We start from the raw sequence: 13,306 nt of genomic DNA on the forward strand, positions 1-13,306 counted from the left end.
CTCCAGAAACTACACACTGGAAGGATCAAGAGTGTAATGACCTGGTACAAGAAACAAGATCACAGACCCATGAACTCAAAGGCCATTGTGGCCAGCTGGGATTGAGATGCAGATCTGGTGATGGTAGGACAGGAGGTAGAAGGGGGCCTCTCAAATTCAAAGCTTTGAAGTGGGAGGTCATCTGTCAAGTGTCAAAGAGGCGGCTCTTCAATAAATCCTAATTTCTGTCTTATCAGAGGTTGTTCTTCAGCAGTATTTGAGTGTGGTTATAATTCTGAGTGGTCACAGGATTCTGTTGGGAAATATTTAAATGGAAGTCAAAAGAGTACTGCTACTTATTGGAGTTGGGGGGATAGGGGAGAGGAGTTGAGGGATAGAAGGAAGGAGTCCCGGGACCATGATGTCACCCAAAGGCAAGTGTAGAGAGCTGGGAGGAGTCTCTGACTTCACCTCTGGTAGAACCTTTGGCTTGCAACTCACCACAGTGAACAGGCAGCACTTAACTGCTCAGGAGAAAATGAGAAGAGAAGGGCCTGAACCTATACCGTGAGAGCCTCAGGGCCCAAGGGGGGATGGGAGGTGCAGCAAGAAGGCAGAGATACAGCAGCTCTATTCACTTCTCTCAAGAGATTCTTGAAACCTCTATTTTGTTTGAAAACAGACTCAGGCAAAGGGAAGGAAACTAACATTTATTGAGTGCCTACTGTGTATATCTGGCCTTGTGCAAGGAATTTTCATTTACAACATTCCATTTAATCCTCACACCAACCCTGTGAGGTAGGTATTATCCTCATTTTTGTCCTATGAGGAGTATGAGGCTCAGAAAGGTTAGGTAGTTTGTCCAAGGTCACACAGCTAGTAACTGATGGAACTGGGACTGCACACTGAGTCCCAGACTCAAAAATTCCCTGCTCTCTCTCCAACACTGTTTCTTGGGAAGGAGGAGGGAGCAAAAGCAGCAGCAGTCTTTACGCTTCCTACCCTGAGAACAAGACAGTCAGCAAGAGGAGACTGGGCTTTCCCACAGACCCTCCCCTCTCTACCAGGGGAGGGTGCAGTCATTTGAAGAGATAAGACATAAATACAAAAATAAATAGAAGGGACAAGCCCCCCAGCAGCGAGGATGTGCAGGATCCATGCTGTGGGAAGGCCACTGTGCCATTCACAGCTGCTGTGGGAGGGAGCCACGTGGGCCCTATGGGGAAAACTGGGACAATGGCCGCCAAAGGCTGGAGTGGGTGGGCTAAACAGGCCCCTTCTGGGTCGCACAGATTTGAGAACAAAACGTCTGGAGCAGGCAGCAGCCGTGGGCACAGTCACCATCATCCTCCATCTGCTCATTTTACCGGTGTTTGTGATCCAAGAGGGACTCAAAATCGGGGGAACATACAAGTTTGTGCTTTATGTGTCCCAGGACTGTCATCTCACCCGTCCTACTGTCTCCAAGGCCCACGGACACCAGCTCCTGCCAACCAACAGAGACAGTGAGGAGAAACAAACCAAACAGCTCATTACTCAGTCCTATGATTCTCATGTGATAATCCCCAACCCCTACAGGCTCTCACCTGCAGAAAGGAGCAGGTGGTTCCCATCGTTACATCTAGAGTCACCTTGCCCAGGAGGAGCTGCACCTTCCCCGACTTGCGGATAAGCAGCTTGCCAACCTGACCCTCTGTCAGGTCAGCCAGGGTACAAGCATTCTCTGCCAGCCTGGCTTCCTGTGGAGAGAATCAGGAGATGGACACTGGGTAAGGAGCCGCTTCCTCCATCCTTCATGGATGAAACCTTTTCTTTTTTTTTTTTTTATTAAAAAAAAAAAAATTTTTTTTTAACGTTTATTTATTTTTGAGACAGAGAGAGACAGAGCATGAACGGGGGAGGAGCAGAGAGAGAGGGAGACACAGAATCAGAAGCAGGCTCCAGGCTCTGAGCCATCAGCCCAGAGCCCGACGTGGGGCTCGAACTCACGGACCGTGAGATCGTGACCTGAGCTGAAGTCGGACGCTTAACCGACTGAGCCACCCAGGCGCCCCTGGATGAAACCTTTTCTAAAGGAAGGCAGCAGCAGCAAAGGTTAGAATGAGCTCCTCAAGAAGGCTGCCTGTTGTTGGCTGAACGACAAAACCCAAAGCAAACAGATGAACGAGTGGACAAAATATTCATAATTGCTGACATTTTCTCATTCGTACATGTTTAAAATATTTCATTGTAAAAAGTAAACACGTGTAATTGGGGTTGAAGTACAAAGCCCCAAGCCCCTCATGGGTAGAAAGAACAAATGTGTATTATTTTGGCATTTCAGCTTGGGTGGCACACTTTTGCTTCCCCAACAGGTTGCTGTTTCCCTTCCTGGTCCCCCCGCATTTTCACAGAACTCACTCCTGAGCATACCCGGTCTTTCTCCTGCTTTATAACCACCATCTGTCCATCCTCGCTCTGCACTTCGGTCTTGATAGGCTTGATGTCCTGGGTAGGCGGCTGACCAGGGAGTGTGTCTGGCAGCTGAAGAAACAGCAACTCTTCATCCTGGGTGAGGCTCAGCTCCCTGAGCAGCTCTGCCACAGATACGTCCTTTGGAAGGCTCGGGGTCTTTCTGGCTGTTCTGGGAGGAACCTTCATCTTGGCCTCCTCCTCCTCATCCCGGGGCTCCTCTTTCACTGCCCAAGATAACAAATGGAAGAGCTATCAAGTGGCCACTCTCTACGTCCTCTCATTGAACCCATCCCTTCATCCTCGTCTGCTTCACTGTCACTCAGCTAGGAAGCTGGAGGGTTATGGTTATGAAGAAGGACCCAGGAGTTATAGGACTTACCTAAAAAGGATTATCTGAGGCTGACCCACAGATCCATGGCAGCATGAACCCTCTGCGAGTGAGAACCCTCTCTGTAAGGTCATGTATTTTATTTTACAGCTAGAACGTGGGGGAGGGGGATCTGCTTATTAGTCTGGGAGGTTCATTCCTAAGGAGGATTCAGGTGAGGGGGGGCATCCACAGGAAAGGAGAGGAGACGTTAATGGACACAGAGTACCTCTCACAGCAGGTACATCCACCTCCATGTCCTCTTCCTTGGGGCCACCCAGCCAAGGCTTAACATCTGGTTCTTCATTCTCTTCCTTGAAAAGCCATCCTGAGTGAGCCAGCGGCAGCTGAACAGGCATGTTTCGAGTGTCATTCCTCAGCCCAGGGTCATCGATGAACTACCAGAGAAGAGACAGGGGGTCACGTGGTCTGGCTAGCATACACACAGGTGGACTGCAGCCCACCTCAGCCTTTTCTAACTGAAGATTCCTCCTGCTCACAGGCTTCCAGGACATCAGAGAGTTCTGCCACCAAGCTCGGCCCCCCAGAAGCCCATTCCTCCCAGTCTGCCGGTACCTACATCATCCTTCTCCAGCATGCGCAGGATCTGTTTCGTTTCTTCATCTGTCTCCCTCTTCTCTTTTTTGATGTTGATGATATGAGAGGGCCCCATGTCTGACACATCCACTGTCTTATCCCAGTTCCCTGCAGGAAATCACTCAGTTCACCAAGGGTACAGAAGAGGCCAACAGCAAGGAAAACTAAACTAGGAGCAAGGTAATTTTACTGCCCTTGCCCTTCTCTCAGGCAGTCTGAACTGAAATCCACTGATTCCTTCCTCCCGGAACCCCAGCAGCTTGGTACCCTTTTTCTTCATCATTTCAGCTGGGCCCTGCTCAAAGATGGAGTGGGACTGGATCACTTCTGGGCGGCCCCGCCCCCGTCCATGCCCCTCTCGCTGCCGGTCTCTATCCCTGTCACGCTTCTCCTTCTTGATGGTTACTTCTTCCTTGGGCCTAGAAAAGAAAATGGATTAAGGAGAACCACTCATTCACTCCCCCTCAAAGAATTGGTCTTACTTCCTCACACCACTCTGCTCCTCCACCTGAGTGGATAAGTAGAGAGCCAGTAACTGTATCAGAAACAGAACCCAATCCTAAGTTTAGCTAGTATCTTTTCTACTTGATGGGGCAGCGCCCTTTCAGTTTGCTTTGCTTTACCTTCTTGCTTGAGAAGAACTGTATTAGAATTATAACTCAAACGTTGAATTACAGAGACTGCCCCCAATGTGGACTTTTTACAATTGCCTGAAAGCAAAAGGTTGTAATACAAAAGAACATAAGTGAAAACCTGATACATCTTTGTCTAAACTAATGGCTCTCAACTCCAGCTGTAAAAAAATAATCACTGTTGCATTGCAAAAAAGTTAAATCACCATTTCTAGAAATGGATTTCTAGGCATCAGTATTTTTTTAAAACTTGCACATTAGAATCACCTGGAGCCAGGGTTGAAAATCACTAGTGAAAAAAACTAAACATGCACATTTAGATGTCTGAGCCACATACCTAGTTATTTCCCAAAAGACCGAAATTCAGAGCAAGTAAATAAGTGGAAAGTTTTTAGAAGGCCCAGCTACTTACTCTTCCTTGATTTTCCGACTGATGATATTTGGGGTGAAGGTTTTCTGAAAGTAAAATATGGGAGTCACTGATTTGGTAAGTTCTGATCCCAAAGTACAGAGAAAAATGACAACTCTCAAAGGCATCTTGTATGGACCAAGACTACCACTCTACATTCCACACTGTTGCCAGTGATTTACAGAGACATACATGTACTTAAGAGGGAAGAACAGCATGTCATGATAACAGTGGGCTTACGGAACAGTATACCAAAAACCATTAAGCTAGCAGCCTCAGCTTCTGCCCTCTGAAAAGAGAGCCCTCGGGATTTCTAAAACTTATTTATCTAATCTCACTTCTTGTCCTCAAACAGCTATAGAAACCATTGAGTATCACAGGAAAGAGGTCTAGCAGCAAGGCTCAAGTAGGAAGTAGGCCAGCACTCACAAACGGATGATAGCCTTAGACTGCCACCAGCATTTCCCAATGCAAACAAGTCTTCAAAAACTGGCTGCTTTATGCTTGTTATCCACCCCACCCCCCAATTTCAGGGGTATCCCTACATCTACAGTCATAAACACAACAGAAAAGGTCACAGAGCCTCTTATGCTGTGCCTAGGATTCATTACACTCTAGATAAAAGTTTGCCCCTTAGGATCCACGGCCAATTCGGAACTCTAAAACTGCAGGCAAAATTTATGCCTGCTGGCTTCCATGGTTTCTTAAAGGTGTCTAAAACATATAAAAAAGGTAAATAAACAATGCTCAAGTTGCTTGGGAACTAGTTAGGATTTTCGGCCCTTCAGCCATCTCTGAGAAACACGTCAACATCTTGTACCCTGTATCTAGACTTAAAGGTAGGGCAGGCTCCCTAGAATTTGTTGGCCAAAGTCTGGGGACAAGATTTGTTAGGCCCAAAGCCACGCCTGGCACAAGGCAGGCCCTACGTGAACATCGGTAGAACCCCAGGTCCTGGAATTCAAGGTAGTTGGGTTTCTTTAGAAAGGTGCCATCGGGTACCTTCTTAACTCCTCCGAGGGTGAGGTCCCTGGAGCGGATGGAGGGAAGACGACCTGGGGTAAGTGGAGGGGCCGGCCTCCGCCCGATAAGCCCCCGGGCCCCAGAGAGGAGGGGTCTGGGCCCTCCCGGACCACTCGGCTCGCCTGCGGCGTTTCCTTGCGACATGTTGCCTGGGAGAAGAGGATGAAAGGGGCAGCAAAGTCACTCGAGGGGGCGGACACGCGGACCCTGGGCGGAACCCTGTCCACGTGGCCACCCGCCCCCCAGTCAGTGCGTCCCTCCCTTTCCACGTGGCAAGACTCCCCGGACCACCCACTTAGAGAGCTTGGCTAGCCCTCTGCCCAGGACCCGGGTCAGGCACGAGGCTGAGACGCACCCCAGCGCCCCCGAGCTGTGGCTCCACACCAGGTGCGTCCCGACTTCACCTCCGACGCGGCCCGCAGGCGGCCCTGAGTCTCTCCGCCCGGCGGAAGTCTGCGTGGCAGGGTCCGGGCGCCGCCATCTTGCCGCGGGGCGGAAGTGAGGTCGGTGGGCGGGGCCGGGCCACAGTATTTATCCGGCGGCGCCTCGCTCCCCTCCGCCTTCTCTTCCCGGTTCTTCCCGGAGTCGGGAAAAGCTGGGTTGAGAGGGCGAAAAAGGAAGAGGGGTGTAGGTTACCCTGCGGTGCCGCGTTCGGGGGTCTTGGCCAGCGGCGAGTGGGTAGACGCGTCCAGCTCGGGGTCCGGGGGTCTTGGCACGGCACGACCCAATATGGGGATTTGCCGTGGCGGAGCCTCTGGGAGCAGTGGGGTCGCGGCTCCGGACAGGGCGAGGGGCCGAGAGCGAGATCCGCACTCAGAGTTGAGGATCCCTGGGTCCGGCCGAGTTGCGGCTGCGGGCTCGATGATGACCTTGGAGTGGTCATTGTACTCTGGGCTCCGGCCTCGCCCTCGCTTGGGGGGTGTCCCTTCCCCGGATTCCTGGTGGGGTCCTGTAGTTGGGGCTGTGGGCGCAGCGCTAGGGCAGCTGTGGCGGACTCTTGTTCCAAGCCCGGAACCTGAAAAACGAAGGTTGATCGACTGGGAGGCAAGAATTTAAAGAACTTTTATGATGATTCCAGCATTTGTAATTTAATATAAAAAAGACGCCTTTACTGTTCTTCTCCCCACCCCCAAACCATGTAAAAATCACTTAATACTGCAGAAAGTTTGAGGGAAGGAAAACATTTCTGTTACAATTCCACATAGAATACTACTTTTAAAACTTCTGTAAAATATTACAATCCCTTTCATAGAGCTGTCATATTGTACTACAATTTTGAATCCTTCCTTTTGAAATAACATTTCTTTGTTGCTGCATCAAATAACTGATGTAATTCTCAATGGCTATGTCATGATTTGCCTATTTTCCTATTTGGACGCTTAGGTTGCCCCCCACCCCCACCCCCGTAAATAATGCTGTGGTGAACATCTGGTGCATCTAATGTTTTTTCTTCTTTTGGATTATATTCGTAGGACTACCTTTTTTTTTTTTTTTTTTTTAAATGTTTATTTACTTATTTTAAGAGGAAGAGAGCTGAAGCAGGGGAGAGGCAGAGGGAGAGGGAGAAAGAGAGAATCCCAGTCAGGCCCTGTGCTGTCAGCACACAGCTGGAGATCAGGACCTGAGCTGAAATCAAGAGTCCTATGCTTAACCAATTGAGCCACCCAGGCACCCCTCCATAGGACAACTTTTCAGACTTGTGATAACTGGCCAAAAGAAGATGTACTCTTTTTTTTAAAAAAATAAATTGAGATAGTAGGTATACATGTGGTTTTAAGAAATAATAACAGAGGTCTCAAGTTTCCCCCAATAGAAACATACCGCAAAACTATAGTATAATATCACAACCAGAATATTGACATTGGTACAGTGGAAATATAAGACATTTCCATCCCTCCAAGGAGCCTTTTTGTTGCCTTTTTATAGCCACACCTCCCTCCTTCCGCCCACACTAATCTGTTCTTCACTTTTATACTTTTGTTATTTCAAAAGTAGAACTCATTCAAAAATGGAATCATACAGTATGTGACTTCTGGGGATGGCTTTTTTCACTCAGCATAATTCCCTGGAGATTACCCAAATTGTTGCATGTATCACTAGTTCGTTCCTTTCTATTGCTGAGTATATATGGTTTGTTTAACCATTTGCTCTTTTTAAAAAAGTTTTTTAATGTTTTTTTTTATTCTTGAGAGACAGAACATGAGTGGGGGAGGGGCAGAGAGAGAGGGAGACAGAATCTGAAGCAGGCTCTAGGCTCTTGAGTTGTCAGCACAGAGCCTGACACGGGACTCAAACCCACTAACTGTGAGATCATGACCTGAGCTGAAGTCAGACACTTAAACGACTGAGTCACCCAGGTGCCCCTAACTATTTGCTCTTTGAAAGACATCTGGGTTGTTTCTGGTTTTTGGCTATTACAAATAAAGCTGCTGTGAACACATATGTACAAGTTTTTGTATAAACATAAATTTTCAAAAACAACAACAACACACACACACACACATTAAGGGGCACCTGGGTGGCTCAGCCAATTGGGCATCAGACTTCAGCTCAGGTCACGACCTCATGGGTTCAAACCCTACATCAGGCTCACTGCTGTCAGCACAGAGCTGACTTCGGATCCTCTGTCCTCTCTTTCTCTGCCCCTTCCCTGCTCATGCTTTCTCCCTCAAAAAATAAATAAGTAAGTAAATAAATAAAAATTTTCATTTCTCTGAGATAAATGCCCATGAGTGCAATTATTTGGTTGAATGGTAGCATATGCTTAGTTTTATAAGAAACTGCCAAACTATTTCCACAATGGCTATACCATTTTGAACATTGTACATTTTATAGTTCTTCATCTGTATAGCTGAATTGTTTTCAAAGAGGGTCATGCTGGGGCACCTGGGTGGCTCAGACGGTTGAGCGTCTGACTTCAGCTCAGGTCATGATCTCTGGTCTGTGAGTTCGAGCCCCGCGTCGGGCTCCATGCTGACAGCTCAGAGCCTGGAGCCTGCTTTGGATTCTGTGTCTCCCTCTCTCTCTGCCCCTCCCCCATTCATGCTCTGTCTCTCTCTGTCTCAAAAATAAATAAATGTTAAAAAAAATTTTTTTTAAAAAGGGTCATGCTAATATGCATTACCACTAGGAATGTAGAGTACATAAAATATATAATGTTTTGCCACATACTTTTAAAAAAATGTTTTATTTGTTTTTTGAGAGAGAGAGCACGAACAGAGGTAGAGGCACAGAAAGAGTGGGACATAGGATCCAAAGCGGGCTCTGCGATAACAGGCTGACAGCAGTGAACCTGATGCAGAGCTCGAACTCATGAACCATGAGCCTGAGCCTAAGTCGGATGCTCAATTGACTGAGCCACCCAGGAGCCTTTTGAGTATGGGCTCTTAAGATTTTAAACTTTTTTGCCAATTTCTCAATATGTTAATATTAAATTAATATTTTTTAGGTCAGTTTCTAACCAGACTTTTTTCAACTTCTTTTCTCCATATTGGTTTTATGATAACTAAACCCAACCAAAGGAAGACTCTTCCTGTCTCCTATAGAGCTATACACAGTAGCCCTTACCTTCTGACTAGAGCACTAGATGAAGTTGCTTTGATTTCTCTGGGCTCTGAGGTCAGAGACATTTTAGTATCTCCTAGGTATTTTGTTTCTTGTTTTGTTTTTTACAAAGATACTAATTCATTGCAGAAAATTTGGAAAATTTTAACAAGCACCCAGAAGAAAATGAAAGTCATCTGTTATACGCTTGAAGTATTAAAACAAGTATTTATTACTTGTAGTAATAAAACAAAGTTGTTTTTCTATGCATGTAGATTTTTTAAATGTTTTTATTATTTTATATTAGAGAGAGAAAAAGTGAGAGTGGGGGAGGAGCAGAGAGAGGGAGAGAGAGGATCTAAAGTGGCTCTGTGCTGACAGCAGAGAGCCCAACGTGGGGCTTAAACCCACAAACTGTGAGGTCATGACCTGAGCCCAAGTTGGATGCCAAACCGATCAAGCCACCCAGACGCCCCTATGCATGTAGATTTTTTTAAATTGAGGTGTTTTACATATGGTTCTAAAAGCTGCTTTTTTTCCATCTTAACAATATATTATAAACATTTTTTGAGTTACTGAATATTCTTCTAAATTGTAATGTTTTTTATTTTAGAGAGCGAGGGAGAGAGAAAGAGAGCCAGTGCACGTGGGGGAGAGGGGCAGAGGGAGAAAGAGAGAAAGAGAGGGAGACAGACTCTCAAGCAGGTTCCACATCCAGTGCAGAGCCCGACATGGGGCTTAATCCACGACCCTGGGATCATGATCTGAGCTGGAACCAAGAGTTGGATGCTCAATGGACTGAGCCACCTAGCGCCCCTACCTTACAGTTTTTATTAGCTAAATAGTACTCCACATTGTTATCTTGCACCATAATTTAACCAGTTTCCTTCCTGCAATGCTGATTGGATTTCCACAAAATTTTTCACCCCAACAGGACAAGAGAAGAAAGCCTTCTATCTTTAATATTTTGGGGCTTGCTTCCTAACAACAATTACTGTAATTTCCCATTAAGAATATTCTCCAGTGTTCCCTCTAATTAGACTAATATACTTTTGGCACCATTCTCCTTTCTTTATTTACTCTAACACCTCCCTCTCCATTTTCTTTCAAACAGTGTACATTCTTTTATCTAGCCTCAAAAGAAACTTGTAAATCGTTACCAGCTGAACCCCATGTCATTGCATCTGTGGTTCTAGCGATCTTATTAATAACATTTTATTTCTACCTATTTCATAGTAAAGGCAATAATCTCATTCTTGTCTGATAATGAAATTAATAAACTCAAGAGCAAATACAGTTTTTTTGGTCTAATGCAGAATTCAGAAGGTATAAACATTCTGTCAAAAGCCTATTTCTATGAATTCTCGGTGGGCATTGGAAATACTAAATGAATAAGAAACTGTTTTGGATGTGTGTCTGTAGAATAAAAGGAATGTGTGGTATGAAGATGCTATCCAAGTTCAAGCCATTGCATGTTCTCTATGAGTAATTTACCCTAATTTGTTTGCATCATTTTGCAGACCATTATTTGCTGGTTCGTCCTCAGGTCTTTGACCTCTGTGCATTGGAGAGCTCAGGATTCAGTCCTCAGACCCCGTCCCTTTTTTCTCTATACTTACTCTTTTGGCAATGGTTCAGTTTCTCAGCTTCAACCCCTGTGATAAATGCTGATGACTCCCCACTGCTTATCTCAGCATGGACCTCTCTGGACTCCAGATGTGCATCTCTGCCTAGCCCACCCTTCCACCTGCATATCTGCGAGCCATCTCAAACCTGTGTCCACACCCAAACTTTTTAAGGTTTATTTATTATTATTTTTTTAATGTTGATTTATTTTTGACAGAAAGAGGCAGAACACAAGTGAAGGAGGGGCAGAGAGAGAGGCAGACACAATCCAAAGCTCTAGTATCTGAGCTATCAGCATGGAGCCAGATGCTGGGCTTGAACCCACAAACCGTGAGATCGTGACCTGAGCTGATGTCGGATGCTCAGCCAGCTGAGCCACCCAGGTGCCCCTAAATTTTATTTTTATTTAAGTAATCTTTACACCCAACATGGGGCTTGAACTCATGACTCCAAGATCAAGAGTCCCATGCTCTACCAACTGAGCCAGCCAGGTGCCCCTCACACCCAAACTTTTGATGTTCCTCAACTACATAGAACAATTTTTTAATGTTTATTTATTTTTGAGGGAGAGAGAGAGAGAGAGAGGTGTAGGGGCAGAGGCGGGGGGTGGGGGGGGGGGAGGAAGGGAGACACAGAATCTGAAACAGGCTCCAGGCTCTGAGCTGTCAGCACAGAGCCTGACACAGGGCTCGGACTCAGGAACCACAAGGTCATGACCTGGGCCAAAGACAGCCGCTTAACCAACTGAGCCACCCAGGTGCCCCTCCTCCTCAAACTACTTTAAAGTGCTCCCCATCTCCATACACGGCAACTCCATCCCTCTAGCAGTTCAAGTAAAAAATTTTGCAATTATTCTTCACTCCTCTCTCTCGTGTGACACATCTAGTATGTCAGCTTTTCCAGATCTATCCCGAATCTTACCACTTCTTACCACCTTCACTGACATCCCACCCTGGGCCTGGCCATCATTTTTTTTTTTTTTTTTTTTGCTGTGATTATTTAAAACAAATTTTTTTATGTTTGTTTATTTTTGAGAGAGAGGCAGAGGGGCAGAGAGAGAGGGAGACAGAGGATCTGAAGCAGGCTCTACAGGAGAGTCAATGCAGGGCTCATACTCATGAGCTGTGAGATCATGGCCTGAACCAAAGTCAAACTGCTTAACCAACTGAGCCACCCAGATGCCTCTGCTGTCACCATTTTAATAACTTCCTAACTGGCCTCCCTGTTTTCACCTGGGCCCCCTCCATCTAGTCTCAATGTAGCATAATTAACATATTTCACATTAGGTCACATCTCTGCTCTAAACTTCCCAGTGGCTTCCCATTTCAGAGTAAAAACCAAAGAATTTAAACTGGCCTACACAGCCCTACGTAATCTATCCCTCCACCCACCATCTCTCTGTCCTTAACTCCTACCACACGCCCCCCACTCACTCTGCTCTAGTTGCACTGGTCCCCTTGCTGTATCTGAAACAATCTGGTGTGTTTCCTCTTCTGGGCTTCTGCACCTGCTACCTGGAATGCCCTTCCCCCACATAATTCTGCATAGCTCCCCTCCTCTCTTCAGTCAGGTTTTTTATCCCAGAGTCACTTTTTCAAGGAAGCCTTCTCTGATAGCATTATTAAATATTGTAACCTCCCCCACGACATTCTCTTTCCCTATTTACGGACTTCTTTTTCTCTATAGCACTATATTTTCTCTAATATATTTAATATATTTTCTCTAATAGACTGTAGAGTTTGTCTGTCCGTCTTCCCCCCCCCCCCACACCAGAAAGTAAGCCCCATGAGAGCAGAGATTTTTCCCCTTCTTCCACTACAGTATACTAATTGCCAGAAACAGTGTCTCACACAGAGTAAGCACCCAATAAATTAAAAAAAAATTTTTAATGTTTTATTTACTTTTGAGGGAGAGAGAGAGAGAGAGAGAGAATGAGCGGGAGAGGGGCGGAGAGAGGGAGACACAGAATCCATGAAGCAGGCTCCAGGCTCTGAACTGTCAGCGCAGAGCCCGATGTGGGGCTTGAACCCGTGAACCACGAGGTCATGACCTGAGCAGGAGTCAGATCTTAACCAACTGAGCCACCCAGGCACCCCCAATAAATTTTTGTTAAATGAATGAATGAATTCCAGTTTGTGTTGAGACCAAGTAGCAAATCCAGATGTGCGCTGGAGAAATAAGGGTGGATTGTTTTCTGGTGGATTGTATCAGTGATTTAACTTTAGCACCATTGATGTAAGAGCTATCTTTGCATTATGTGTCTGTATGTCTTCTCTATAGGTTCTCTGTATGCAAGTCGCTTCATAGAGTAAGTAGGTAAGCAGCAAATAGTGAGTGGAGGGAAGCCTTTGCAGCATGGCAGCAGTTTCTGTACACACTATGTCAAGACTTGTCCCTGGTATCTTGCCAGGAAGTGCCCAATGGTATTCCATAGCTTCTACATTGTGCTTGTCCTCTCGGATGTAACTCAGTGGTTATTCCAGGACCATGGATTCATCATATTAGTTTTTTCACTTCTTATTTTGGTTGTGATTCTTTCTTCATTGCTTGTGGTCTTTTGTCCCTTGAAGTCCCTTTTGCCCCTCCAACATTTCATTAGTGTCTCTCCTGTAGCTTTTTCAGTGTCCTTAAATATAATTCAGCATTTTCCCAGTCTTAAAATTATAAAGTCTTTAA

At 46.0% G+C, this 13,306-nt stretch overlaps 1 protein-coding gene across 1 annotated transcript; it reads right to left on the reverse strand.

Annotated features, from left to right (window-relative positions):
- Nucleotides 1-672: 672 nt before the first annotated feature.
- POLR3D (RNA polymerase III subunit D) lies at nt 673-5,954 on the reverse strand. The gene is made up of 9 exons (XM_019466996.2): nt 5,817-5,954; nt 5,441-5,610; nt 4,442-4,485; nt 3,665-3,816; nt 3,381-3,505; nt 3,030-3,198; nt 2,392-2,657; nt 1,566-1,718; nt 673-1,465 (listed from the first exon to the last, which is right to left on the reverse strand). Exons 2-9 carry the CDS (start codon nt 5,603-5,605, stop codon nt 1,343-1,345), a joined length of 1,197 nt encoding a protein of 398 aa, XP_019322541.1. The 5' UTR covers nt 5,606-5,610; nt 5,817-5,954; the 3' UTR covers nt 673-1,342.
- Nucleotides 5,955-13,306: the final 7,352 nt, after the last annotated feature.

Source organism: Panthera pardus, unplaced genomic scaffold (assembly GCF_024362965.1).
Source record: "Panthera pardus isolate Hobbes unplaced genomic scaffold, ASM2436296v1 HiC_scaffold_13, whole genome shotgun sequence".
Classification (NCBI taxonomy): Eukaryota; Metazoa; Chordata; class Mammalia; order Carnivora; family Felidae; genus Panthera; species Panthera pardus.

Bases quoted from the DNA above. Each gene is read 5' to 3' on its own strand.
- POLR3D (XM_019466996.2), bottom strand. From the start codon at position 5,605: ATGTCGCAAGGAAACGCCGCAGGCGAGCCGAGTGGTCCGGGAGGGCCC. The intron at 3,506-3,664 runs GTACCAAGCTGC...GATTTCCTGCAG, and splicing joins TGAAATGATGAAGAAAAAGG to GGAACTGGGATAAGACAGTG. The intron at 1,719-2,391 runs GTATGCTCAGGA...TTCTCTCCACAG, and splicing joins TAAAGCAGGAGAAAGACCGG to GAAGCCAGGCTGGCAGAGAA.